At 43.2% G+C, this 27,966-nt stretch overlaps 1 protein-coding gene across 1 annotated transcript in view; it reads left to right on the plus strand.

The window, feature by feature from the left end:
* The window catches only part of ADAMTS3 (ADAM metallopeptidase with thrombospondin type 1 motif 3), a 702,179-nt gene that overhangs the window by 619,274 nt on the left and 54,939 nt on the right, over positions 1 to 27,966 (plus strand). Inside the window, exon 20 of the mRNA XM_086961556.1 lies at positions 814 to 1,021. Coding sequence (XP_086817682.1) covers positions 814 to 1,021 — 208 coding nt within the window. The remainder of the gene's footprint in view (positions 1 to 813; positions 1,022 to 27,966) is intronic.

Consider the following 27,966-nt stretch of genomic DNA (forward strand, 5'->3'; position numbering starts at 1 on the left):
CTATCCAACACTTACCCTACTGTTGTCCTAAAAGTATTATGCGTTGTAATGGTATGCGTTGTAATGGAATGCGTAGTAATGGTAGTTTTAAAAAATGTGTTGTAATGGCAAGCGTTGTAAAATCATGTACTGTAACAGTAGTTGCGATTTAAAGACTACATTGTAAAAGCATGCGTTGTAACCTCACATATTCGCCTTCCTGTGTCCTGCAGACAATATAAACAAATGGCCCCTCCTTGTATTGGACTTGATAATGATTGACTGGGCTTGTGATCAATTAAGAGTGTTTTATGCTGAGTATTCAGCCAATGACGGCCTGTAGTGGCAGAGACAACCACCTGCCTCTCTCGTAGCTCTGAGCAGGTGTGCAATGCCTCTCAATCTTGCCATGGGCAGTTAGATCCCAGGGCTAGTGTTCTATTTTGCCAAATGAACCAGCAATGTGATTACAGACAGGTCGTTTGAAATGGGTCACAATGCAAGCAAAGCACACTATAAAAACTCTTTTCCTGGTTTAAAAACAGAGGTTGTTTTTCAGCATGTTGGTGGAAGGAACATTAAGTCCCCAATAACATACAGTGGAGTCCAGGATCCCCGACTGTAAACATGAAATATGTTTGATCTACAGTGATTATAGACATCAATCTTCTAATGGTCTAGATATCTCCTTAGAAATGTCAGGTGGACCACAATATAGTGGACCTGATTACAGGAAGGAATATATTTATAAAATGTAATGCCTCAAATATCTACATCTGATCTATGCAGACATATACTCTTCAAAAATAACTTTTGTTTCATTTTGCCTCTCAGTTGGATAGCAGATGACTGGGAACACTGCACTAAAACCTGTGGAAGTTCTGGTTATCAGATCCGCACTGTGCGTTGCATTCAACCGCTTCATGATGGAACAAACCGGTCGGTTCACAGCAAGTACTGCAATGGAGAGCGCCCTGAAAGTCGAAGGCCCTGCAACCGATCTCCATGTCCTGCCTTTTGGAAAACAGGAACCTGGTCTGAGGTAGGCATAGGTGTTTGCACAGAAATAGTTATGATATCTTTGTAATGTTACAAGCCAACAGTGAGCGCCTTTCCTCTTGCCTCACTTTGCTCACTCAGTTTCTTTTAAAAGCTATGTTAAAAGAATTATTCAAATATTGGAGTGCCCTTGATATGCATGCAAATTGTTTTTAGAAGCAAATCAATTTTTTCATGGGTTCCGGAGATTTTCTGTGTTTTATATATACATGTTCGTACTTCCTGGATTCTCTTTGCTTGTCCAGCACCTGCACATGGGGACAGTACCCCCTGAGAATCCCACCTTTCAACAGCACCCGCACTGTAATATTGCAAAAACAGAGGCTCAATGAGAGAATGGTTTTTAGGGAGGATACCGTGGTGAGGGAGTTCTTACAGAAAATGGATATCAAATGAGCTCTTGCATTCAAGGCAGCTGATAACATATTGTCTCTGTTATTCACTATAACAAGTACCTAATTGTTCTTTTCATAATGAGCACATCAACCGGTCATTACTCCATGCTTTCCTCATTTCCTATTCATAACCCTATTTACTGATATAAATGAAATATGTCCTGAGATTAATTGACATTACCACCATAGCAAGTTATAATGCACAAACATAGATCCATTGACCTGTTCTGTTATTCTTGAATCATTCATCAAAGTTTAACTACTTTCTACAAACCTTTAGTTTCTTAGGACTCAAATAACGAAATTTGGAGGATCGTGCACTCTTCTGCCCCTTTAGTGGGCATAAGTTTTCAAACTGATGAGCTTTACAGCTCACCAAAACATAGTTGCCTAGCTCAAGGCATATATAGTAACCATGCCCTGCTATCATCATCCTATTTTTGTTGCAGAAGAGGGAATTATTGTTCTTGAACCAAACTGCTAAAGAATGTTCTTCAGGACCAACTACTGCCTTCAACATCTGCTGAGTCAGAAGCCAAAATTTCCAGCACAGGATTTAGGGTGTGGCTTTCTTTTATAGTGTAGAATTCAAAATGGCTACCACACCAAATCTGGTAAGGCTTTTTCTCAGACTTTTCAGCCTGATGCAGGATCTACAAATTCAGTTTAGAGGAGGGCACCTGTTGATTTTTTAGGCACTGGCTTCTGGTATCAGTCCTTCCACAATGTCGCTACAATCACCAGCATACACTGTCAAATTGCTCTCAAGGTTGCCACGTTGAACCTGTAGCAAATTGGGCTAAACAGTTGCAACTCATCCAATGACAATACTCTGACACTGCCATCCAATGTTACACAGTGTATGCTTTCCCCTAAATATGTATAGCAAACTTAGCTACATCCAAATGGCTTACTCAACTAATAAGCATGGCCATGGTAAGTTAGTACAGGACATGTACCAGTGGTGTGGTAAATGGTATATGTGAATTGCAGTGTGTATTTTTGCACCACCCACTTTTCTGACTGAATGTTATGGCTCCAGAGAACACCATTGTGTCCTGGCTAGTCTTACTTGCTTCTTTATGCCAACTACCCCTCCTGGGGTATAGGCCATCAACCAGGATTCTCTGTTCTGGGCTTTTCTTTTAATCTGACTCCAGGTGTGACCTATCTCCTTGCAGTCAGCCTCGAGGCCTCAGCGCCAGGTGTTTCTTGGCCTTCCTCTTTTTCTTTTCCCTTGAGGGTTCCAGCTCAGGGCTTGCCTAATGGTGTTTGATGTGGGTTTGCGAAGAATGTGACCTTTCCAACTTCAGCGTCTTTTCATGATTTCTTCATTGGCAGGGCGTTGGAAAGTCTGCCCCCATAAGTCATTGTTGCTGATGATGTTTGGCCAGAAGATTTGGAGGATTTTCCTCAGGCAAGTGTTGATGAAGGTCAGGGCTTTGTTAGTGATGGTCACTGTTGTCATCCAAGTTTCTGCTCCATAGAGAAGGACCGATTTTACGTTGGTGTTAAAAAGCCTGATCTTGGTTTGCAGCATTTGGTCCTTGGAGTTCCAGATCCTCTTTATCTGAATGAAGGCAATCCTTGCTTTGCCGATTCTTGTCTTTACGTGGGCATCTGTCCCTTCCTGCTTGTCTATGACACTGCCCAGGTAGGGGAAGACCTCAACCTCTTCCAGTGCATCGCCTGCACGAGTGAGTGCAGTTGTGCTGGCCGTGTTAGCCTGCAAGATCTTGGTTTTCCCCGTGTGGATGTTAAGGCTAAGTTGTGCTGATATGGCTGCCACATTGTCAGTCTTATCTTGCATCTGCAGATGGGTATGGGAGAGTAGGGCCAAGTCGTCTGCAAAGGCTAGGTCATCGAGCTGCTTTCAAGCTGTCCATTGGATCCCATTTTTTATCCTCGCTGTGGATGTCTACATGATCCAGTCTATGGCAAGCATGAAGAGAAAATGTGAGAGCAGACAACCCTGCTGGACTCCAGTCCTCACTTGCAAAGCTTCCCGAAGTTGTCCTCCATGGGAAATCTTGCAGGTTATTCCCTCATAAGAGTTCTTGATGACAAGTTTATCTGGCACATCGTAGTGGCAGTGGAGCTTCCAAAGGGTTTCTCTGTCCACGCTGCCGAATGCCTTCTCATAGTCAATGAAATTGACAGAGGCGGGAGTTCCATTCCATCGACTTCTCATTGATGGTGTGTAGTGTGGCAATCTGGTCTGTGCAGGATCTATCTTTGCAGAAGCCAGCTTGCTGGGCTTGCAACTGAGTGTCAACTTTTTCCATCATTCTGTTCAGGTTGACTCTTTGCCTGGGGTTGATAGAAGAGTTATCCCTTTGCAGTTTGTGCAATTACTCAGGTCACCTTTCTTGGGGATCTTGATGAGATATTGCTCCTTCCAGTCTGATGGTACCTTTTCCTCTACCCAGATCCTTCCAAACATGGGGTAGATCATGTCTACTGATGTGTCAATGTATGCCTTCAGTGCTTCTGCAGGAATGTTGTCAGGTCCTGCTGCCTTCCCATTTCTCAGATGTTTGATGGCTTGCCATATTTCTTCCTTGGTTGGTCTGCTGCAGTTGATTTGCAAGTCCTTGTCAGCTTGCTGTATGACTGGTGAAGACGGCATCATGGGCTGGTTCAGCAGTTCTTCAAAGTGCTCCACTAATCTTCATTGTTTGCTTTCATTACCCATGATTGTCTTCCCAACTTTGTCTTCAACAGGTCTTTCTGGGTTGCTGTATCTGCCGGAGAGTTTCCGTATTATGTCATGGAGTTCTTTTTTGTTTCCATGACTTGCTGCTTCCTGGGTTTCCATGGCAAGACCATCAATGAAGCTTGACTTGCCCGCTCTTAATGGTCTTTTTGCTTCCTTGTTGAGTATGATGTATTTGCCTTGAGCTTTTTCTTTTTCTGCTCTTGTTCAACTGGTGTTGGCTGCAGCTTTATTTTCCTTTCTCTCCTGAAATTTGGAGAGAGTCTTGGTGGAGTTGCATTCTTTATGCTGGTGTTTCTTGGGACCCAGTACCACCTGGCAATTTGATGCCATTGTCTTTGATCTTCTTCCACTGACTTTCTACTAGGTCTCTGCCATCCTTTAGTTCTTGCAGGACTTGAAACTTGTTACTGAGCGTGACTAATAATTCACTCCATTTCTGTGCATCTTTGAGGAGGGTGGTGTTATATCGCTGGTGTTGGTATGTCGGTTCCATCCATCCTTTCTTTATCTTTAGATTTAGCCTGGCCATGACAAGGGGATGGTGTGACACTATGTTCACTTCTCTCATCACTCTCTCATCCTACAGGGATTTCTGGAACTTCTTGGCAAAGCAGACATGGTCGATTTGACTATCTGTTGAAAATTCTGGTGACACCTACCTTGACTTGTGTATTCCTTTGTGAGGGAATACATAACCCCTATCATCAGACTGTTCAGGGTGCAGAGCTCTGTGAACATTTCACCATTCTTGCTCAATTCGCAAATGCCATGGTTAGCTTTGACTTCTTCATAATTAGTGTTTCGCTTCCAAACTTGGCATTGAGGTTTCCCATCAGAATGGTGATGTCTCTCTCAAGGCATTTCCCCAGGATGAAGAGGAGACTGTTGTAAAACTGATTTTTTTCCCATTTCTTTGCTGTCATTTGTAGGTGCATAGCACTGGATAACATTCATGTTGATCCTCTTTTTTTCTTTGTGTGAAAGGTCGCTGGGATGTTTCTGGGATGGTGAGCTTCCTATCCAATCAGAAATGTGTTGGCTGCTGGCATTAGCATCAGCACAACTCCCTGAGTATGTAGAGAATTCTCTTTTTCGTGTCCAGAATACAGCAGCATTTCTCCTAAAGCTAGTCTTTTCTGCCTGGACTGTATCCAGCTGGTCTCAATTATGCCAAGCAGGGCAAGATTGTATTTTTCATATCTGCTGCCACTTGGGCTGTCTTTCCTGTCTTGTATATGGTCCTCACGGTCCATGTTCCGATGGTGATGGTCCTGGTCAGAAGCAGGTTGATCAGCTTTGTGGTTTTCAGGGATCCCTGGCTTTCACCACAAGGAATTATAGCTTTCCATAAAGGAGAGTACTTTCTACCCAAGGCCGTGATGTATTTTGGTTGACGCTTTTGTAGCTAATAAATTTCTACATGGTGTGGTAGCTAGCCCCACGCATAACCCTCTTCTTTTCGCAGGTGCGCTTGGGATCAGCCATTGCAGAGTTCCCAGCTAGTCTGCAGTTTTGATATTGCTGATGTAACACAAGGCAAGGAAAAGTGTTGTGCAATGTAGGAAATTGATTTTTATATATTAAATAAGTCACCCATGTGTTTCCTGTAAGCCCACAGCGCTGCACCGCAAACCATTTTGCTGCACCGAGCTGCGTCATTTTAAAAGCACAGAGATGTATCATTACCAGCAATATGATGCATCTGTGTGCATTCACATATCCTTTGACGATCCTTTACAACCCAAAGCCATGGAACTAACATGGTTTTAGAGGCCTGCAACTAATTAGGGACTTATCAAATGTCCTGATGATGATCCCTTTGAATTATAAGTGGGATCGAAAAGCCGTCGACCAATTCATGTGCCTTATACAGTGTGTATACTATGTACTATGTTGATGTAATGGCGCATCTTGCAATATTTGTTCATATTATGATTTAGAGAACAATTTAAGCATTTTGCCTAAAAGCCCTTTCCTGTTCATTTTGAGTGTACTAAAGTGTCTGTGTTTAATTGAGGTACAGGCTTGTGCCCCACAACGTGAGATTGTCGAAGGATATTCTCCCTGTATTTTTGCTATAAGTAAACATATCTTGATTATTGTCCGGCTGGACAAGTCACTTAATACAGAATCGACTGTGTCTGTATTCATTTGTATGCTTTATTCTATGTTGCATGGGACCATTGTTGTTTCTACACAACAGAAGCACAATTGGCTGTCATATGCCAGTTAAGGCACCCTTGCGTCATGTTGCATGGGTGCCTACGTTGCAGGGATGATTTTTTTTATGCCATAAGGGACTCCTTCCAGCACAAAAACAATAATTGGTGGCATTTTCCTCTTTAAATGTAGAAGGGGGAGCAACAAGGAGAAATACAAGTATTTCTCCTCGTTGGGCCACTCCTACACCTCCCCATGGGAGGTGTAGCATTCTGATACTTTCCCAGCTTTCCAAAACTTTGGAAATCTGGGATGTGTGAGGTTCCATGGATGTTGCTTGGGAACACCCACAGCAACACCCGTGGAATGCCCCTTTCATGAAGAGAAATGCATGAAAGTTTCCCATATTTACAAGCCCATGAAAAGTCACGCAGGGTGACTTTACGTGGACTTTTAAATATGAGCAGGCACACATCGCCGCTGGTGCATCAAAAAAAGTGACACATTGACAGCACAATTGCCTTGTAAATGAGTCCCTTACATGCTAAATATTAAAGAAAAGTATGCCTCCAGTAAAACGTTACTGAAAGCTGATTGTCACAGTTTATGGCACTTTACAGTTTTCCATGTACCGGCTTTGTTTGAACGATGTTTCAACTTTTTTTTAGAAACCTATTTTAATGATGAAAGTCGTTTTTTAAATATGTTTTGTAAAGTGTACCTTGTGGTGGCTGAAAGTCAACTGGTAGTAAATATTTATGCTGGTTACCTTTCCTACAGTTACTGTAGCTGGCAACCCAAATATGTGTGCAATGCTGGCCTGGGAATAAAACCAATTTCGAAAGCCAAGAAGACTGTTGCACTGCCCACATTGTCTACTAGGGTGAAGTGAGCCACCTTTGAGGAGCATCAACAGATGGTATCATAAGGACTTCAACAACAGTTCCATTTTAAACATTAAACCTCAAACTTTTACAATCTTGAAACCCCTTTTTTTTAAAAAACTAGTTTTATGTCTACATTGACCTCTTCTAGCATGCTTTTATAATTACACTCCTAAAAAACATTTTACCTGAGATCCTGATAAAGGTTTAGACCACTAAAAGGCTGGATTATGTCTCAGGGCTTTCTTAATAAGTGGTATAATTTCTGCATCTCTTAACAGTTCTTGTATCATTTGGTATGGGATAAAACAACAGAATATTTTTAGGAAAACCAGCACCAGCACTACTACATTAATTATCATGATTTAGTTAGGGTCAAAATCAGAACTAGGAGCCTTATTATTCCTTGAACTGTGAATCGCTCCATAAATCCCTTCCACAGTAATTGGTGAGAGACTGGGGTTGCATCATTTTCCATAATTTCCCAGTATCTCCCTGAACATTACACAGCGTAATGGGTCAACTGGTCTTCAGTGGCAATCACACCAGCAGGCCAGATTTCCATCATAGTCTTAACCTTTGCTACTAGATTCTAGAAATCACAAGGATTCTTACTCACAGAAGCTAGTTTGATAGCTTCTCAAGATTTCATTATAAAATCTCTATACTTTTGTTTAATGGATATTAAAGTCAAACCTTCTCTTACCAAGGCCTTTTCTATCCATGCCCTACGCCATGGACACTTGCAACCTCTCTTTAGCATCTCTGCACTCTCCATATGAAAAAGCCTCCAGAGCACCACCTTGAGGCCCTGAATCATCTGCTCACATTGGGAATGAATCTCAGCATTCTCCGCATCCTCAGCTAAAATGACCCACAAGCCGGAAGACTCAGTAGAACCATCTGGGGTTGAGACAACTTCTTTCTCTATCACTTGACCCCATTTTAATGTTCTCCAGGTATTAGCCTATAAAATAACAGGACAACATTTTTACAAGCAGCTTTTATTATTAAGAATGCTTATCCAATCGTTCAGATCAAATGATGGTGATAGCTTTTGTTGGACTTGTCCCTTTTTGCTTTGTGACCCCCAGCTTTTTGCCTTCTGTTGCTGAATCCATTTTTGTTGGCATTAGCACTCTCCATTTTTTCCCTGCTGACCAGTGGTACAGTGCTTGCTGCTCTCTCCCTAAAACATGGTAACAATTGCTACACTCCTGATTGGACTATTTAGTTTACTTATAAGTCCCTAGTATATGGCACTATACATATCCAGTGCCTGTAAATTATGCTACTAGTAGGCAGCAGCACTTCTTATGCCACCCACTACAAGTAGCCTTTTAAAACATGTCTGATGTCTGCCACTGCAGCCTAAAGTGCATTTTTAATCTGCCATTTCAACCTGAGAACTAATATTTCTGCTAGGCCTTAACCTTCCTTTTTAATAATTATAAGTCACCCCTAAGGTAGGCCCTGAAGACTGATAGGACAGAAAACATTGTATTTAAAAAGTAGGACATGTTTTAACTGTGCTAGCAGTGTAAAAATCCTAAAGCCATTTTCACTGTTGTAAGGCCTATCTCTCCCATTGACAAACACTGGGTTACCTAATCACATTTAATAAGTGCTAACTTTAGATTGGGAGGGAGCAGATACAGATATACTGTTTGCACAATTTAAAATCCTCTTTAATGTGAGGTCGGATTTTAAGTTCCAATTCTGAAAATGGCACTTTTAGAAAGTTGACATTTTCTTGTACCAAACTTCAGTGCCTTCTGCCAGTTTCTTGGGACACATGATGGGCCATTCTGGCAGGATAACTGAGGATGGGCTGTATCCAGTCTTACTTACACATCAAAGGGCTTTGCCTTCTGCATGCACAAAGGAATCTGAAACCAGGCCTGCCATACTCTTTTCACCCTAGACAGATTGACAGGGTGACGTAAATAATTAATTTACTCTCTTAATTTCTATGCAGGTAAGTACTTAATCAATAATAACTCAGATCGGATGAAAAAAGACAGAGTCCGTGGTGTGAGAGTTCTAAGGGGTTTTATTCCTTAAAAAGGAATGGTCATGGCCAAGATATCATGTTCTGACCACCACACAGGGTGTCAGAAGGGATAGAGCGCTACATTTTATTAACAGTACATAGCTTATATACTTATTTCATTCCATAAGTAACAGTGCAAGAGGCGTAACAGCTGAGAGAAGACAAGATAACAATATTACACGTGGTATATGTGCGTAATCAAGAGGCGTGAACTAGAGGAGTATTCTGGAAACGTCACTGATAGGTGTCACAAAGGGGTGGCACTAACAGAAAATGTGGCAATGTCAGCAGAAATCGGAAGCTTGGATGCGTGCGCAGCTGGATGACGTGTAACTGGAGGGGTGCGGGGGACTTGACATTTACACTGACGGAAAGAGACAGAAGTCTGGCATGTCAGATCAACTTGTGCTTCTATCATATCTGATATCTGATGTTTAGGAACTAAGCTATCTGGGCAGAAAGGTCTCTAGAGCAGAAGCTATTCTACACTTGCTGTGAGTGCGTGTATAAGCGCCTGAGTGTCTGTATGAGAAGCGTGGGGCATGGGGCCTTCCATGGAAGCATGGCAACAGAAGCTATGAATTACTTGCATAGAGATAGGTCGGCCCTTTAGCCCTGTAGCTGAGGAAGGATGTTTACTGAAGCTAGCAGGCTGGAATGTATTTTCGGGGAGGGAGACAGATAACTCGAAGGTTATAGTCAATCTTGGCAGGCAGCAGGCTGAGCTGAGCACGGAGGGCCGCGCTAGAAGTAAGTCAGAGTTCACGGGTACGGGGGCTGCCTGGGCAGAGATTTCTCGGAGTCAGAAGCCAGAAAAGAGGCTCGGTGGCAGAGATTCAGGGCCTACTTCAGCCAGGGCTGAAAAAACGTAGGAGTACACTACAAAAAAGACGTTGGCATAGCATACTTAGGAACGGACCATTCAACCCATTCATGGTGGGTCTGAAAGAGGACATGTTAACGTTGGACGCAAATGTATTTGCGTCTTCATAGCTGACACAGGAGGGAAGTTACATGCACTTTAACTCGTACATGGAGTCGGTGGGGTACTCGCTAGGGAACACAACTTGACCATAAAATTTATATTACCTCATTCCCTCCTTGTTCCCTACGGACCCTTCATGATATATCGATCCTCATAAATCGATCGGTTTGTTCTTGTAACATTATATGTTCATCTTTCTTTCTTTGACTGTTTGAGAGACAACTGGAATGTTCAATGCACGATGTGGCACACAGTCCACAAATCGCTGGCCCACACTGCAGGCACAGGCAGCAGCTAAATACTATAACAAGGCCAATGCCTAGGAATGATAAGATCTTCCATCCCCAAGCTGTTAACGTAGTCCAGAACCAACCGGACCAAGTCCAGGTGCCTGGATTCTGATGTATCTGATTTGCAATTTTATGCAGACGGGTAATAGCTTGATAGACAGATGGTGCGTTTTGTGGGATGAAAACACAGCAACTTGACCCGATGACCTTACAGGCTCCACCTCTATCTGCCAAGATGACGTCAATTACAAGACGATTTTGAAGGACAACAACCCGTATAGCAGATTGCTCCTCTGTTAAGTTACCTAAGGCGGAGGCAGTTTCATGTACTACTGCTTCAAGTGTTCTGGTTAATCTGCGTATTAGTTTACTGTTTTGGACAGGTCCTAGAAAGAAAAAGAATCCTTTATTGAAATCAGTGTACTGTTCCCATGCCGTTTCTGTGTAGTCGACAAGTGGAATATCTCTTTTGGGTCTATTCTGTACTAGATTCGTATTTCTATGGTAATCAGGGGGAGCTAGAAAAACAGGTGGCAGAAGGAATGCAATGTAACAGGTACCATCCCAGTCTGGAGGCAAACGTATGTATGCGGTATGACCACAAACAAAATAGGAGTGACTTATAGCTTTAAAGGACGATTTACCATGATCACTGAATTCGACCACAGTAGTGCATTTACTATGACCTACGTGTACTGAACCTTTCTTGCTAACACATAGTTCACCTGTGACTGGTAATACCAACATATGGGGCAGAACTGGAGCAGCTTCGGATTCAACAGTAAGGATCATAAGGCTAATTGTGTAATTACCTAGTCCATATACTTCATTCTCTAGATCAGTTCCTATTCGAGTGGGAAGTCCCTCTTTATCAGGATAACAGACGTTGAGCAGGACTAAGTTCAAGTTTCCCCAAACCCAGCCCCCATCGAAAACAGCAATATCAGGATCTAAGGAATTAATTATTTTAAACCATGCCCCACAGGAACCATTGTGAGTGAACGGGTACGGAAAGAGGGGCAGAGCTCCCTTGTAATTCTGGTAGGGAGGGAGTCGGCCACATATCCAGCAGTCTGTAGCATTATTTGTCTGATGGGAGTGGTGTAACATACTAATGAATGTATTGTTGCGCAGCGCAAGTCTGTAAGAGAGTTCATGTGCAGGAAGTTCACTAAAAGTGTGTTCAGCAGAGACATTGTAAGCAGATTGTTCACGCCTGAAAATAGGCCAATATATAGGTAGCAGAATGCTGGCAATAATAATTAGAATACTTAGAAAAAACATTATTAACAACGTCACTATACAGTGACTACGCAGTGATTTACAGTATGTACGTTTCTTTGCTTCTCTCTCTCTCTCTCTATCTCGATCTAGGGGATACATGTCAGAAACTATTTAACCGATTCACCTAGGGGAGGACTTAAACAATTAAACTGTCTGACTTGCTAGATCGGAGCTTCATACGGTACAGTTCTTGGGGAGTCTTTTCTCGTTCGGTAACGGTAGAGTCTTTTTCCTCAACACAGTCTTTGGTGGGGGTGGACGAGTCAGAGTCCTGTTTTAGTCCGTTTTTTAGTTCATTGCAAAGTTTGATGTGACTCGTGTGGACCCACCCCTTTCTCCCCTCTATCTTCACGGCGGTCCTGGTTGTAAGGAGGACGGTCTTCGGAGACTTCCAACGGGGCTCCAGCGGACTTTTCCGGTCGAAATTCCGGACGAGTACCAGGTCCCCAGGACGGACCTCATGCGCCTTTACATCGGTGTTGTCAGGGAAGGCTGCGGCAACCTGTGAACGACATGATTGGAGTGCAGACATCAAGGAGGCAAGGTAATCTGTCAACATATTACAATCAACATCAGTTATTTTCTTCGGAATGGGCGTCCCCCACATATTCGGTGGTCTGCCAAAGACCACTTCGTACGGGGATAGCCCTGATCTTGAGTGGGCGACCATTCTCATGTAGAATAGTGCCACGGGCAGGGCGACTATCCAGTCGACCCCTTTTTCCTGACAGATCTTGGCAAGGCGGATTTTTAGCGTCTGATTATGCCTTTCTACAAGGCCTGCTGCTTCGGGATGTCGGACACAGTGGAACCTCCACTGATATCCTAGCAAAAGGGAAACCTGTTTCATCAACTCGGACGAGAACGGCTGTCCGTTATCTGAATACACGACACGGGGCAAACCGTACCGTGGGAAGAATTCACGAACCAACTGTCTGGCAGTGGTCGGAGCAGTGTAGTCTGGGACTGGGTATGCCTCGGTCCAGCGGGACAGGGCACAAACAATTACAAGGACATATTTAAAACCTCGACAACTGTTCATCTGGATATAATCCATCTGGAGGACTTCAAAAGGGTGATCGGGAGGATGAAATCCTCCTTGCTCTACAGGGACGCTTTTACCTGGATTGAACTGACAACAGATCATGCAAGTACGCACTTTCTGTTTTGCTGCTGCTCGTAAGTGTTTGTTGTACCAGAGATTCTGTAAACTGTCTAACATCGCCTTCTCTCCTAGATGTGCCGGGCTATGTGCTGTATTTATCATGACTTGAACCATCGAGTCAGGGAGAAACCATATAGATTTTCCCTTCGTCACCCAACCTTGATCTGTCTGAATCCCTCCTAGTTCAGTCCATTTCTTTATTTCATCTGGAGTAGCATGTGTCTGAATGTCAATTACGTCTAGGGCGGGATCTCTAACTGTCATATACTTTGTCGGAACTATTGTCTTTGTCACATCAGTAATCTGGATGTGAGTCAGTGCTGTATGTTTTGCTGTCTGGTCTGCCAGGTCGTTACCCTGGGAAACAGAATCTGTAATTTTAGTATGTGCCTTACACTTCATGACTGATATGCCCGAGGGCAAATGTATTGCTTCTAACAGTGCTTGAATGAGGGGACCATGTTGAATCTTGGCCCCATGAGAGGTCAGGAAACCTCGTTCTTGCCAGAGGACTCCGAAGTCGTGTACAACTCCGAAGGCATAACGGGAATCAGTGTATATGTTAGCATTTCTGTTTTTAGCTAGAATACAAGCTCGGGTCAGAGCGATAAGCTCTGCTGCTTGAGCAGACAGTGTGTCAATACGATGTGTTTCTTTGACTTCAGTTTCAGTGGTCACGGCATACGCGGCCACTAATTCTCCTGTACTTGTTCTCATGCATGAACCGTCCACATAAAGTGTCAGGTCTGGATTTGTCAATGGAACATCTGTTAAGTCTCGTCGTGGCTTTGTTACTGCATTAATGATTTCTATACAATCATGTGGGGCTGGATCTGTCATAACTGTTGGTAATAGTGTTGCGGGGTTCAGGATACTGCAGCGTCTGATTTCTATGTGTGGCTGGAATAGTGTTAATTCATAACCTGTCAGTCGTGCTATAGTCAAGTGTTGAGTCTGGGTTCTGTTTAACAAAACCTCTACAGAATGTGGTACTTGAACTGTTAACTGATGACCTAAAACAATTGAATCGCTTTGTCTTATTGCTAACGCTGTTGCTGCTACTGACTTTAAGCACGCAGGGAGTGCTTGGGCTACTGAATCCAATGTACTAGAAAAATAAGCACAAGGCTTATGTGAACCTGCTTGATCTTGAGTGAGGACAGACAACGCTGTACCGTCACGTTCTGTAACAAAAAGTGTAAACGGTTTGTTGTAACATGGTGTCGCTAAAACTGGTGCTTGACATAAGGCTTTCTTTAAGTCTTCAAAGGCTTGTGTGTGTTCCTGAGTCCAAGGGAGGGCAGTCGAAGTCGCTGCCTCCTGTGTCGTTAACTGGATGAGTGGCTTGGCTAGAAATGCATACTGGGGAATCCATTGTCTGCAGTACGAGGTGAGGCCTATGAAGGCCCGCACTTCCTTTTGTGTCTGGGGTTGTGGCATATTTGCAATTAACTGAATGCGATCGGGAGTGAGCTGTCTCCCCACTTTGGACAGCAAGTGACCCAAGTACACAACTTGCTGAACACAGAATTGTAGCTTCGAAGGAGACACCTTGTGTCCCTTGTCGGCCAGAAAGTGTAAAACGGTCAGTGATGCTTTTTCACATTCGGGCTCACTTCGTGCGGTGATCAGCAGATCATCGACGTATTGCAGTAAAGCGGTGTTAACTGGCATTTGAATACAATCTAGTTGTCTTTTCAGTGCTTGACTATAGATGCTGGGGCTTTCTGTGAATCCTTGAGGTGCGCGCGAAAATTTGAAACTGCGTCCATTTAAACTGAATCCGAAGAGATATTGGCTCTCTGGATCAATAGGCACGCTGAAGAAGGCGTTCTTGAGATCAATTACAGTAAAGAACGTTGCTTCTGAATCAATAGCAGTCAATAGAGAGGAGATATCCGGGACCACAGGATACTGTGGAATAATGCATTTGTTTAATTCTCGAAGATCAATCACCAGCCGATATACTGGCGGTGCATTGGGATCAGTACGTTTAAGAATCGGAATGATGGGTGAATTACAGATATTGGAGTCGGTCTCGACGACCACTCCTTGGGCAATGAGCTCTTCAATGATTTTCAGTAAAGCCACTACAGCATCGGGTGGTAACTTATATTGTCTGATTCTGGGTAATACAACACCTGCCTTGAGTGTAACGCGGTATGGTGTAATGTGCATACAGCCTACATCTGTTGGGCCTTTTGCCCACAAGTAATCAGGTACATTTTTTAATCTGACATCAAACTCACGCAAAACATAATGACCCTTGAAATCCCGCAGAAAGAGTCTAACTCCCTCCGGGGAACAGCATATTATAGCTCCTAGAGCCTTCAATGTTTTAATTCCTAACAGATTTTCTGGACATGATTTCGTGAGTAACAGGTCTGTAACGCGTGATAATGGACCCACAGCCAGGGGAACTGGTTCGGATACTTCATTTACAATAGGCTGTCCTGAAAAACCCAGGGAAACATTCTGTGAGCCTGAGAGGGGTGCCCCTGGAACTTCATCATGACTTATTGTAGTGCGACTTGCCCCTGTGTCAATTAAAAACTTTCTGTCTTTTCCCAATACTTGACTGTGTACATAAGGACCTTCTTGATCTACAGGAATCTCAATAAGAGGCAAGCCACCTTCCCTCTCTAGGCTGTTTCATGTATATCGGGAATATTCGGGGTAAGCAGACTGGGCATACTGGTACATCTGCTGTGAAACTTGCTGAGTTGCGGCAATGGGCTGTGGCTGTGGTACTGCTACGGTCTGTGCTGGAGTCGAGGAAGCATGCATAGGCTGTGTATTCTGTGTAGACTGATGCTGGTTATGGTCTTGTCTAGGCGGATGCGGTCTTTCTTTAGTTTTACCTGTCGCTATGTTATGTTTCAGAACTGGGCATTCGTGTACGTAGTGACCTGGCTGCTTGCAATAATTGCATGTCCCTTTAACAGGAGCTGCAGTGTGACTTGTCTGGGTCGTACCCTTTCTGTGTCCGTCGGATGGGACTGTCTGAGCTACTAACATTTTCATCTTTGTGTCTTTCATGCGTTTTTGTTCCTGATCTTGTTCTTCTCTAATTCTGTTCTGATGATATTGTAACATTTGTAACATCTGGGATGGCGTATTTGCTTGCCATGTACTCTCGACCTTGTACACTCTATTTTTAACTAACGGTAGGGAATTCTCGACTAACTTTGATACAAAAAGATGTGGGTACGACTCGCTACTTGGCTGGAGGCCACTATTAATAATAAAACATTTCTCGAATCTTGAATAGAAGTCACTAGTATCTTCATCATGTTTCTGTTTACAGGACGAGATTGCATCCCAATCCTCCTTTCTAGTTGTCAATAATCTGGGCAGGACCTGTACTATCAAACCTGGTAATGCTTTAGTTTTGTCCCCAAGGCCTAACCCTGGGACCCGTTTCTTTTCTTCTTCCTCTATTTCTGCCCAGGCAATCTTTGTGTCTCCCACCTCCCATTCCTTTTCCTTTAATTTCTCGAATATACCCGTAGGCAATAATACTTTCAACATTTTCATGATATCATCATATGTGTAGTCCCCCATTAATAACATGTCTTTAAGCTCTCTATGGAAACCTGCAGGGTCTTTATCATGGCATGGTACTAGTTTCTTCATTTCTAACAGTTCTAATTTAGTCAGAGGCGTGTGTACATACACGCGTTTCAAAGTTTTATCCTCACCCATAACAGGGTGCACTTCTCGTAAGGGGTTCTGACTTTCAATACCACCCCCGCATTGCATATGGTACATTTTCCTTTCTGGAGGTGGGGCGGGAACATATTCAGAGCTTACAAAGGTATCATATCTGTGTCGTTGTTCTAGAATTATTTGAATTAATTTAGTGCTTAGACCTCTCCATCTATCCATCAGTAGTGCTTCTAGTGTCTCGTGTAAGGGACCTGGATCGGAATAATGTTTTCTGTATTTAATGAGAAGGTGCTGAATCATGTATACACCTGCTAATTTCTGTTCGTCGGGGGAGAGGTTCAGAAATGTCTGCGCTACTGTGTCATCATTATATATGTCTGCATTTTCAGCCCATGATACAGCTGATCGGGCGAGTTCTTGTTCATCCATAGAATTGAGTACATGGTACCCAACTCGATCTCGAAGCCGTTTATCAGTTTCCTGGAACTGATGCTCAGCAGAATTCGGATTTGTTAAGGCAGAGAAGAAAACTCTCTTGCTCTCCGGACGGATACCCTTCCTAAGGTAAGTTCCCTTACCTACATATGCTATCGTTCCTACATTTCTTTCGGATTCTTCCTGTACTTCTTCCTCCTCGGAGGAAGCCTTTTCTTTCTCTTTCTGGTGTACTGCTATCACTGCTTTCTTAATCTTCTTGTACATAGAGTCTATGCAATTTTGTCTGTCATGTCTTCCATCAGCTATATTTTGACCCCACTTGTTCAATGCGTCTAATTCACTCTGATCTGTTCCGGGCCTGTCTCGTTCTCTTATTAGACAATTTATGAAAAATCGTAGTATCAGTGCTTGCATGCCAACTTTCTGTTTCTCCATGGCATCCTTAATACTGTCAGAGTCCTTTCCTGTCTGAACGAACTCATATATTCTGTCTAGACGATCCTTCATTCCTGCATAGCATAACAAGCTATCAGTAGCGGATCTTAACCGTAATGATGCCAATATCATTAAATCGTCTTTTCCGGGTACTGGATCATATCTGCAAACTGACATGTTTTCTTTTAATGCGTCAAGGCGGGATGAATTAGAGGAGTGGGGAGACCTGTACGTGAGAGGACTCTGCATATCTCTGAGATTGAATCTGTGAGTTGGTGGCGGGGTCTGGGGACCCGCGGTCGCACCTCCTGAAGCGGACGCTTGTACATTACCTCCCTGGGGAGTCTGTATCTGAACTTGAACTTGTCGTTTAGGTGGATCAGGTAAACGTGGTTTCGGCAGGTCTGTTTTGAGTACGGGAAGTGGCGGGGCTGGCGGAACGGGAGAAGTCTGTTGCGGTACCGGCGGAACGTGACCTGGGGGTGGAGTGCCACCCCCGTCCCTGTCAATAGGCAGGGCACGAACAGGCAGATTGGTGTAAGCTGGTGCTACATCGTCTAAGTATGAATTTAGGAATATGTCTTTAGTAGTCTTATGCATTACTTTAGTTGGAACTAATGGTGACGGCAAATTTTTCGGTATTTCTGAAATGGCGTCAGGGGTACCTTCGGCCAAAAGATACATGTTGTTCACTTGGCTATTTCGGATGCGATCTATTTGTTCTGATTTTACTCGAATTCCTTCAATAACTAATTCGTTTTCTTGAGCCTTTTCTGATTCTTTAAGTCTGTCTTCTCTACGGAGTGCTCTTTCAGCACGTTTATGTGATTCCTTACGCCAAAATTCTATGGCGTCTTTCTGAGATTGTCTGGCTTTCTTTTTCCGTAATGCTTCTTCTACCTTTATGATGCACTCGGCATCCCATGTTCCGTTAACTGGCCATCGGTATCTTTCCTCTAGGTGCTTGGTATAATCGGTCCATAACTCTAGATACAATATGGCGTCTATGCCATGTTTGTTATACATGAAATTACCTGGAGTGTCCCTAGGGGGGATTGGAATTTCTTCCTCTAACATCCCTTTCCTAGTTCCTATCTGCTTTAACTTGTTGAAAAACGGCATTGTGTCTACTTGATACTGAAATGCTCGATCCTTGATACTTAATTCTGAATGTAACTATTTATACAAGAACACAATAATGCACAAGGAAAACAATCACATTCATACCACGACATTAATCACAAAAACATTTAAAACATAGATGACTACCCCACTATACTAGATGTACTGCTAAACAGTACAGATACACTGTTGTAACAGTGCAAAAATTCAGAAATTCGGAATACTAGATATACTGCTAAACAGTACAGATACACTGCCTAAAAACAGTGCAGACCGGACTTGCGTACCCAAACCCGTCTAGATACGACCCAGCAATGGTACTCACCGGGAAGCACGGAAACAGAAGGCCTCGGAAAACTCGACTGGACTCGACTCGATACTTCGGAAAACTTCGGAAAACTTCGGGAATTTTCGGAAAACTTCGGAAACCTGGTGGGCCTCTTGACACCTCGGACCTTGCTTCTTTCGGCTAGGCTCTGGTCGGGATCCTCCGCACTCCTCACCGCCTCGTCTGGGCACTGATCGCAGTCTTCGTCACCTCCGTGGGTCAGAGGGAGATGCAGGAAATCCTGCCGGTACGCGTATGTTCCTTCTAACTGATGGCAGGGGACAGAGCTTGCAATGCGCCAACCGGCGCGTGAGGTGGGGGAGGGGTCCCTAATCGGGCGCCAAAATGACGTAAATAATTAATTTACTCTCTTAATTTCTATGCAGGTAAGTACTTAATCAATAATAACTCAGATCGGATGAAAAAAGACAGAGTCCGTGGTGTGAGAGTTCTAAGGGGTTTTATTCCTTAAAAAGGAATGGTCATGGCCAAGATATCATGTTCTGACCACCACACAGGGTGTCAGAAGGGATAGAGCGCTACATTTTATTAACAGTACATAGCTTATATACTTATTTCATTCCATAAGTAACAGTGCAAGAGGCGTAACAGCTGAGAGAAGACAAGATAACAATATTACACGTGGTATATGTGCGTAATCAAGAGGCGTGAACTAGAGGAGTATTCTGGAAACGTCACTGATAGGTGTCACAAAGGGGTGGCACTAACAGAAAATGTGGCAATGTCAGCAGAAATCGGAAGCTTGGATGCGTGCGCAGCTGGATGACGTGTAACTGGAGGGGTGCGGGGGACTTGACATTTACACTGACGGAAAGAGACAGAAGTCTGGCATGTCAGATCAACTTGTGCTTCTATCATATCTGATATCTGATGTTTAGGAACTAAGCTATCTGGGCAGAAAGGTCTCTAGAGCAGAAGCTATTCTACACTTGCTGTGAGTGCGTGTATAAGCGCCTGAGTGTCTGTATGAGAAGCGTGGGGCATGGGGCCTTCCATGGAAGCATGGCAACAGAAGCTATGAATTACTTGCATAGAGATAGGTCGGCCCTTTAGCCCTGTAGCTGAGGAAGGATGTTTACTGAAGCTAGCAGGCTGGAATGTATTTTCGGGGAGGGAGACAGATAACTCGAAGGTTATAGTCAATCTTGGCAGGCAGCAGGCTGAGCTGAGCACGGAGGGCCGCGCTAGAAGTAAGTCAGAGTTCACGGGTACGGGGGCTGCCTGGGCAGAGATTTCTCGGAGTCAGAAGCCAGAAAAGAGGCTCGGTGGCAGAGATTCAGGGCCTACTTCAGCCAGGGCTGAAAAAACGTAGGAGTACACTACAAAAAAGACGTTGGCATAGCATACTTAGGAACGGACCATTCAACCCATTCATGGTGGGTCTGAAAGAGGACATGTTAACGTTGGACGCAAATGTATTTGCGTCTTCATAGCTGACACAGGAGGGAAGTTACATGCACTTTAACTCGTACATGGAGTCGGTGGGGTACTCGCTAGGGAACACAACTTGACCATAAAATTTATAGTTCCCAGCTAGTCTGCAGTTTTGATATTGCTGATGTAACACAAGGCAAGGAAAAGTGTTGTGCAATGTAGGAAATTGATTTTTATATATTAAATAAGTCACCCATGTGTTTCCTGTAAGCCCACAGCGCTGCACCGCAAACCATTTTGCTGCACCGAGCTGCGTCATTTTAAAAGCAAAGAGATGTATCATTACCAGCAATATGATGCATCTGTGTGCATTCACATATCCTTTGACGATCCTTTACAACCCAAAGCCATGGAACTAACATGGTTTTAGAGGCCTGCAACTAATTAGGGACTTATCAAATGTCCTGATGATGATCCCTTTGAATTATAAGTGGGATCGAAAAGCCGTCGACTAATTCATGTGCCTTATACAGTGTGTATACTATGTACTATGTTGATGTAATGGCGCATCTTGCAATATTTGTTCATATTATGATTTAGAGAACAATTTAAGCATTTTGCCTAAAAGCCCTTTCCTGTTCATTTTGAGTGTACTAAAGTGTCTGTGTTTAATTGAGGTACAGGCTTGTGCCCCACAACGTGAGATTGTCGAAGGATATTCTCCCTGTATTTTTGCTATAAGTAAACATATCTTGATTATTGTCCGGCTGGACAAGTCACTTAATACAGAATCGACTGTGTCTGTATTCATTTGTATGCTTTATTCTATGTTGCATGGGACCATTGTTGTTTCTACACAACAGAAGCACAATTGGCTGTCATATGCCAGTTAAGGCACCCTTGCGTCATGTTGCATGGGTGCCTACGTTGCAGGGATGATTTTTTTTATGCCATAAGGGACTCCTTCCAGCACAAAAACAATAATTGGTGGCATTTTCCTCTTTAAATGTAGAAGGGGGAGCAACAAGGAGAAATACAAGTATTTCTCCTCGTTGGGCCACTCCTACACCTCCCCATGGGAGGTGTAGCATTCTGATACTTTCCCAGCTTTCCAAAACTTTGGAAATCTGGGATGTGTGAGGTTCCATGGATGTTGCTTGGGAACACCCACAGCAACACCCGTGGAATGCCCCTTTCATGAAGAGAAATGCATGAAAGTTTCCCATATTTACAAGCCCATGAAAAGTCACGCAGGGTGACTTTACGTGGACTTTTAAATATGAGCAGGCACACATCGCCGCTGGTGCATCAAAAAAAGTGACACATCGACAGCACAATTGCCTTGTAAATGAGTCCCTTACATGCTAAATATTAAAGAAAAGTATGCCTCCAGTAAAACGTTACTGAAAGCTGATTGTCACAGTTTATGGCACTTTACAGTTTTCCATGTACCGGCTTTGTTTGAACGATGTTTCAACTTTTTTTTAGAAACCTATTTTAATGATGAAAGTCGTTTTTTAAATATGTTTTGTAAAGTGTACCTTGTGGTGGCTGAAAGTCAACTGGTAGTAAATATTTATGCTGGTTACCTTTCCTACAGTTACTGTAGCTGGCAACCCAAATATGTGTGCAATGCTGGCCTGGGAATAAAACCAATTTCGAAAGCCAAGAAGACTGTTGCACTGCCCACATTGTCTACTAGGGTGAAGTGAGCCACCTTTGAGGAGCATCAACAGATGGTATCATAAGGACTTCAACAACAGTTCCATTTTAAACATTAAACCTCAAACTTTTACAATCTTGAAACCCCTTTTTTTTAAAAAACTAGTTTTATGTCTACATTGACCTCTTCTAGCATGCTTTTATAATTACACTCCTAAAAAACATTTTACCTGAGATCCTGATAAAGGTTTAGACCACTAAAAGGCTGGATTATGTCTCAGGGCTTTCTTAATAAGTGGTATAATTTCTGCATCTCTTAACAGTTCTTGTATCATTTGGTATGGGATAAAACAACAGAATATTTTTAGAAAAACCAGCACCAGCACTACTACATTAATTATCATGATTTAGTTAGGGTCAAAATCAGAACTAGGAGCCTTATTATTCCTTGAACTGTGAATCGCTCCATAAATCCCTTCCACAGTAATTGGTGAGAGACTGGGGTTGCATCATTTTCCATAATTTCCCAGTATCTCCCTGAACATTACACAGCGTAATGGGTCAACTGGTCTTCAGTGGCAATCACACCAGCAGGCCAGATTTCCATCATAGTCTTAACCTTTGCTACTAGATTCTAGAAATCACAAGGATTCTTACTCACAGAAGCTAGTTTGATAGCTTCTCAAGATTTCATTATAAAATCTCTATACTTTTGTTTAATGGATATTAAAGTCAAACCTTCTCTTACCAAGGCCTTTTCTATCCATGCCCTACGCCATGGACACTTGCAACCTCTCTTTAGCATCCAGCATTTAGCTCCAGAGCACCACCTTGAGGCCCTGAATCATCTGCTCACATTGGGAATGAATCTCAGCATTCTCCGCATCCTCAGCTAAAATGACCCACAAGCCGGAAGACTCAGTAGAACCATCTGGGGTTGAGACAACTTCTTTCTCTATCACTTGACCCCATTTTAATGTTCTCCAGGTATTAGCCTATAAAATAACAGGACAACATTTTTACAAGCAGCTTTTATTATTAAGAATGCTTATCCAATCGTTCAGATCAAATGATGGTGATAGCTTTTGTTGGACTTGTCCCTTTTTGCTTTGTGACCCCCAGCTTTTTGCCTTCTGTTGCTGAATCCATTTTTGTTGGCATTAGCACTCTCCATTTTTTCCCTGCTGACCAGTGGTACAGTGCTTGCTGCTCTCTCCCTAAAACATGGTAACAATTGCTACACTCCTGATTGGACTATTTAGTTTACTTATAAGTCCCTAGTATATGACACTATACATATCCAGTGCCTGTAAATTATGCTACTAGTAGGCAGCAGCACTTCTTATGCCACCCACTACAAGTAGCCTTTTAAAACATGTCTGATGTCTGCCACTGCAGCCTAAAGTGCATTTTTAATCTGCCATTTCAACCTGAGAACTAATATTTCTGCTAGGCCTTAACCTTCCTTTTTAATAATTATAAGTCACCCCTAAGGTAGGCCCTGAAGACTGATAGGACAGAAAACATTGTATTTAAAAAGTAGGACATGTTTTAACTGTGCTAGCAGTGTAAAAATCCTAAAACCATTTTCACTGTTGTAAGGCCTATCTCTCCCATTGACAAACACTGGGTTACCTAATCACATTTAATAAGTGCTAACTTTAGATTGGGAGGGAGCAGATACAGATATACTGTTTGCACAATTTAAAATCCTCTTTAATGTGAGGTCGGATTTTAAGTTCCAATTCTGAAAATGGCACTTTTAGAAAGTTGACATTTTCTTGTACCAAACTTCAGTGCCTTCTGCCAGTTTCTTGGGACACATGATGGGCCATTCTGGCAGGATAACTGAGGATGGGCTGTATCCAGTCTTACTTACACATCAAAGGGCTTTGCCTTCTGCATGCACAAAGGAATCTGAAACCAGGCCTGCCATACTCTTTTCACCCTAGACAGATTGACAGGGGAAGGAAAAGGACTTTTCAGAACATTTGTAGGCGTAGGACAGGGAGCACCTCTCACATAGGCTGGCATCCGGTATAAATATTGAACCTCTAGAGCCACTCATCAGATCGCTGCTGGACCTGCGAAAGATTCAGACAAAGGACTGCCCTGCTACCCACCTGCAGGAAAAACTGCTCTGCTGCTGGAAGGACAGCCTTCTGCCTGAGAAAGGAAGACTGGACATTCTCCTTTGAACCCAGGACCACCAGAGTGATTCCAAGTGCCAGCTACCTGACCGCCTGCTTGAGCTACAGGGACCCAACAAGTTTTCAGCAGCCTGAGCCCTGCTGCTGGCCTCTGCTATGATGAGTCCTGCCCCTTAGGTCCTGAACCCTTGGCTGGAGTTAGAGTGTCCCCCTCCCAACCCAACTGAAGGTTTTGTTGGAACTGACGCAGTGCAGTGCAACCCGACACAGGACCTCACATCACAATACCAGGGGCGTAACACAGGCCCCTACAAACCCCGCGGTGCAGGGGGGTCCCAGTGCTACAGGGGGCCCCCTTAGTATAGTAATTAGGCCTGAGCGCTCCGGATTTGATACATAGCAGGGGCCCCACCGTGTACATTGCAAGGGGAGACCCTTAAACTTTTGTTAAGCCATTTCACAATACCTTGCAGTTCCGGATTTACCTCTTCACTGCAACAGACTCAGCGCATTGCAGACTGATCAGACCTCACACTACAGCACCAAGGACAAAAAGGTATTGCTCCCAGTAGACTAACCTCGGTCCTATATCTGGTCCACGCTTCATAGAAGTCAACCTGAGCTTGTGAATTTGTCCAGGGCAACGCAACAAGATAACTGCTTTCTGCTTCATTGTGCTATTTTCACTTAAGACTTTAGAATTAAATCTATCAAGTTTTACTGATTTGATTTTTGTCATTCTGTTATCATTTTATTTATTAAAATGTATGGTTTTTTTCAAAATTTCTTTGGGATTTTATGAAAAGTGAAATGAAAAGTGGGTCTTCTATAGCGCGACTGACACTCCTATCGGAGTCTCCTGGCGCTTTAAATGACAAGGATCAGTTGTATAGAACAAGACCTAGATAAGGTCTAGACGGCAGGCATCAGATATTCCAAAGATCCAGGTCTTTAATGCTTTTCTGAACTGCCCCTCCTGTTCGATTATTCTAAGTTCCTTTGGCATACAGTTCCAGCCCTTTGCTCCCAGTACAGTAGCCGATCTCCCGCCTCTAGTGACCAGTTTAAAGCCCGGCACCTTGAGCAGGCTTGCAGCACTAGATCTCAATGTTCTTACAGTAGTATAAGGCCTGAATCTTGCTGAGAGATATGTCGGGCCCAAATGACGATGTGCTCTAAGAGTCATCAATAATAGTTTAAAAAGAATTCTTTTATGGACTGGAAGCCAGTGGAGGGTCTTCAGGGCAGCCGAGGCCGACGCCTTACACGGCAGCCCGAGAACAAGTCTAGCTACAGTGCGTAACTACCTGTAGTCTCCTCAGGATAGTTTTATTGATTCCTGCAAGGAGACTATTACAGTAGTCCAGCCGCAATAGTATGAGAGTCACTGCCGCTGTTTTCTTAGCGGCCAATGGAATGAGATTGAAAAACTTTCCCGGTTATCTTCCGGACATGGGGTTTAAAAGAAAGGGAAGAATCAAACCAAACGCCTAGATTTTTTACAACCTCCACCATTGATGGGGGGGCTGTGGTATTATCGCGCCATCAGCCCTTAGGTTGAAAAAAATTGTTTTTACCGATGGGTAGAATTTCTGTTTTATCAGTGTTACAGCAGAGATGGTTATCTTTCATCCATTTTATAACTGCTGTAAAACAAGATTTTAAATTTTCTTCTGCATCAGTAGAATCCTTGTTTAATGACAGAATCAATTGAGTATTGTCGGCGTACGATGTGATTTCGATCCCATACGTCAAAATCAACGAAATAAGAGGGGCCATGTATATATTGAATAAAAGTGGACTCAAAGAAGCCCCCTGTGGTACACCAGTAGAAACGGTACGTGCTGGTGAGAGAAAAGATTCCGCTGAGATCACATGCTTCCTGTTTGACAGGAAAGATGTAATCCATCCCAAAGCGGAACCGGATATGCCACAGGATCTCAATCTGGCTAGCAGGATGTTATGTGAGATGGAATCAAATGCGGCAGACAAGTCTAAAAGAATCAAGACTGCCTTATTGCCGTTGTTCGTTATAAATGTAATGGTGTCCGATATCTCGAGTAATGCCGACTCAGTCGAGTGCTTTGGTCGAAAACCGGATTGGCGGGGATGGAAAATCTGTGTTGACTCTAAGTAACTGGAAACTCTTTGTGTACTATTCTCTCTGTGATCTTTCCTAAGAATGGTAACAGGGATATGGGCCTGTAAATAGAGAGATTAGAGCAATTGATGTTCGTTTTTTCTTCAATGGATTCACTGTGGCAAATTTCCATTCATCCAGTACAGTAGAGAGTGATGAATTCACAAAATTATAGATCACCGGCTTCATAATATCAATGATATGGTGTAATAAAATTGGGGGGCAGGCGTCCAATGGAGAGCCCGATTTACAGGCCAATATCGCCTATTTGGTCTGCGCGAGCGTGGCCATTTGAAAGGCTTGAAGGCCAGATCTGTCATCTCCATTTTCTGACACCTGTCCCTCTGTAGACTCTGAGTAATTATGAATCACGAAGTTCTTTTGGAAGGCCTTGATCTTATCTTCAAAGTATATCGCAATTTCATTTCATAGCTTTTGAGAGGGAGGAATTTCTACATGTACGCCAAGGGATCTATGAAAGATTTTACAATTGTGAAGATTTATTTTTGATTATGCTTTGCCAGAGTTATTTTATTATGAAAATATTCTTTTTTTGCTGATTTAATGGCTGAATGGCATCTTTTCCTAAAAGTTTTAAAGATCTGTAGGTTAGATGCATCGTATCCCTTTCTTCATCTGCGTTCCAGCTGTTTAGACTGCAGATGAAGTCCCTCCAGTTCTTTTGAGAACCAAGGGTTGTTATGAATTTTCCTTTTGCTCAATCTGACCATGCGCTCAGTCTCTGTAGAGAATATCCGACTGAAACCGGCGGGACTCCTCTCCCAGTTCTCCTGTAAGTATTGGAACCTTGTCTTGGGCAATTGTATGCAGGGAAGGATTAGTGGCTAGATGATGCCATTCCTTCCTTGGAGCCCCTACTTCATTGTTCCTCGGCCCACTATCCTTATTAGGGATTGAAAAAGCTAATGGGATGAAGCAATGGTCAGACCAGACCTGTGGAATTGGATTTCCTGTCTGGAGTGAACTAAAGTTGGTACAAACAGCATCTAGGGTATGCCCTGCTCTGTGTGTTGGTCCCTGGACCATTTGTTTCATGCCCAGCAAGTTGACCATTTCCAGGAAGGATGTAACCCCTGGGCTATCACTGCAGTCTAAGTGCAGATTAACATCGCCAAGTAGAGAGAAATTTGCATATCTGAGCATAGCTTAGCTAAGAGCATCTCCAAGTGAGTCCAAAAATGCCGTACTATTGCCTGGAGGGCGATATATCAAAGCCCTAGAAAAGGAGAAGGAATTATTAATAGTACAACAAAAGCCCATGTGTTCTGCTCCTCTAAGTCCTGGTAAAGTGAAGACTTTCCATTATAAGGTCTCTCTATGTAAGATGGCTACACCTCCCCTTCCTGCCGCCCCCTCTATCGTTCCTACAAATTGTACATTGGGGTGGCAGAGCAACCGCAATGTCCGGGTTACAGTCTTCTTTTAGCCAGGATTCCGTAACACGTAGGAAATCTAAACCATTGTCCATGATCAATTCTTTAACATCCAAGGCATGTTGAACTAATAACTGTGAATTATTGAAACCCTCCTAATACCCATCTGGTGACCAGCTCCCTTCACTTCTTCTAATATTTTAGTAGACTCGCCGAATGGTATCTGTAATTTATATTACTGACATGATATGGAACCTCTA

This window comes from Lissotriton vulgaris, chromosome 3_1 (genome assembly GCF_964263255.1).
Source record: "Lissotriton vulgaris chromosome 3_1, aLisVul1.2, whole genome shotgun sequence".
NCBI lineage: Eukaryota > Metazoa > Chordata > Amphibia > Caudata > Salamandridae > Lissotriton > Lissotriton vulgaris.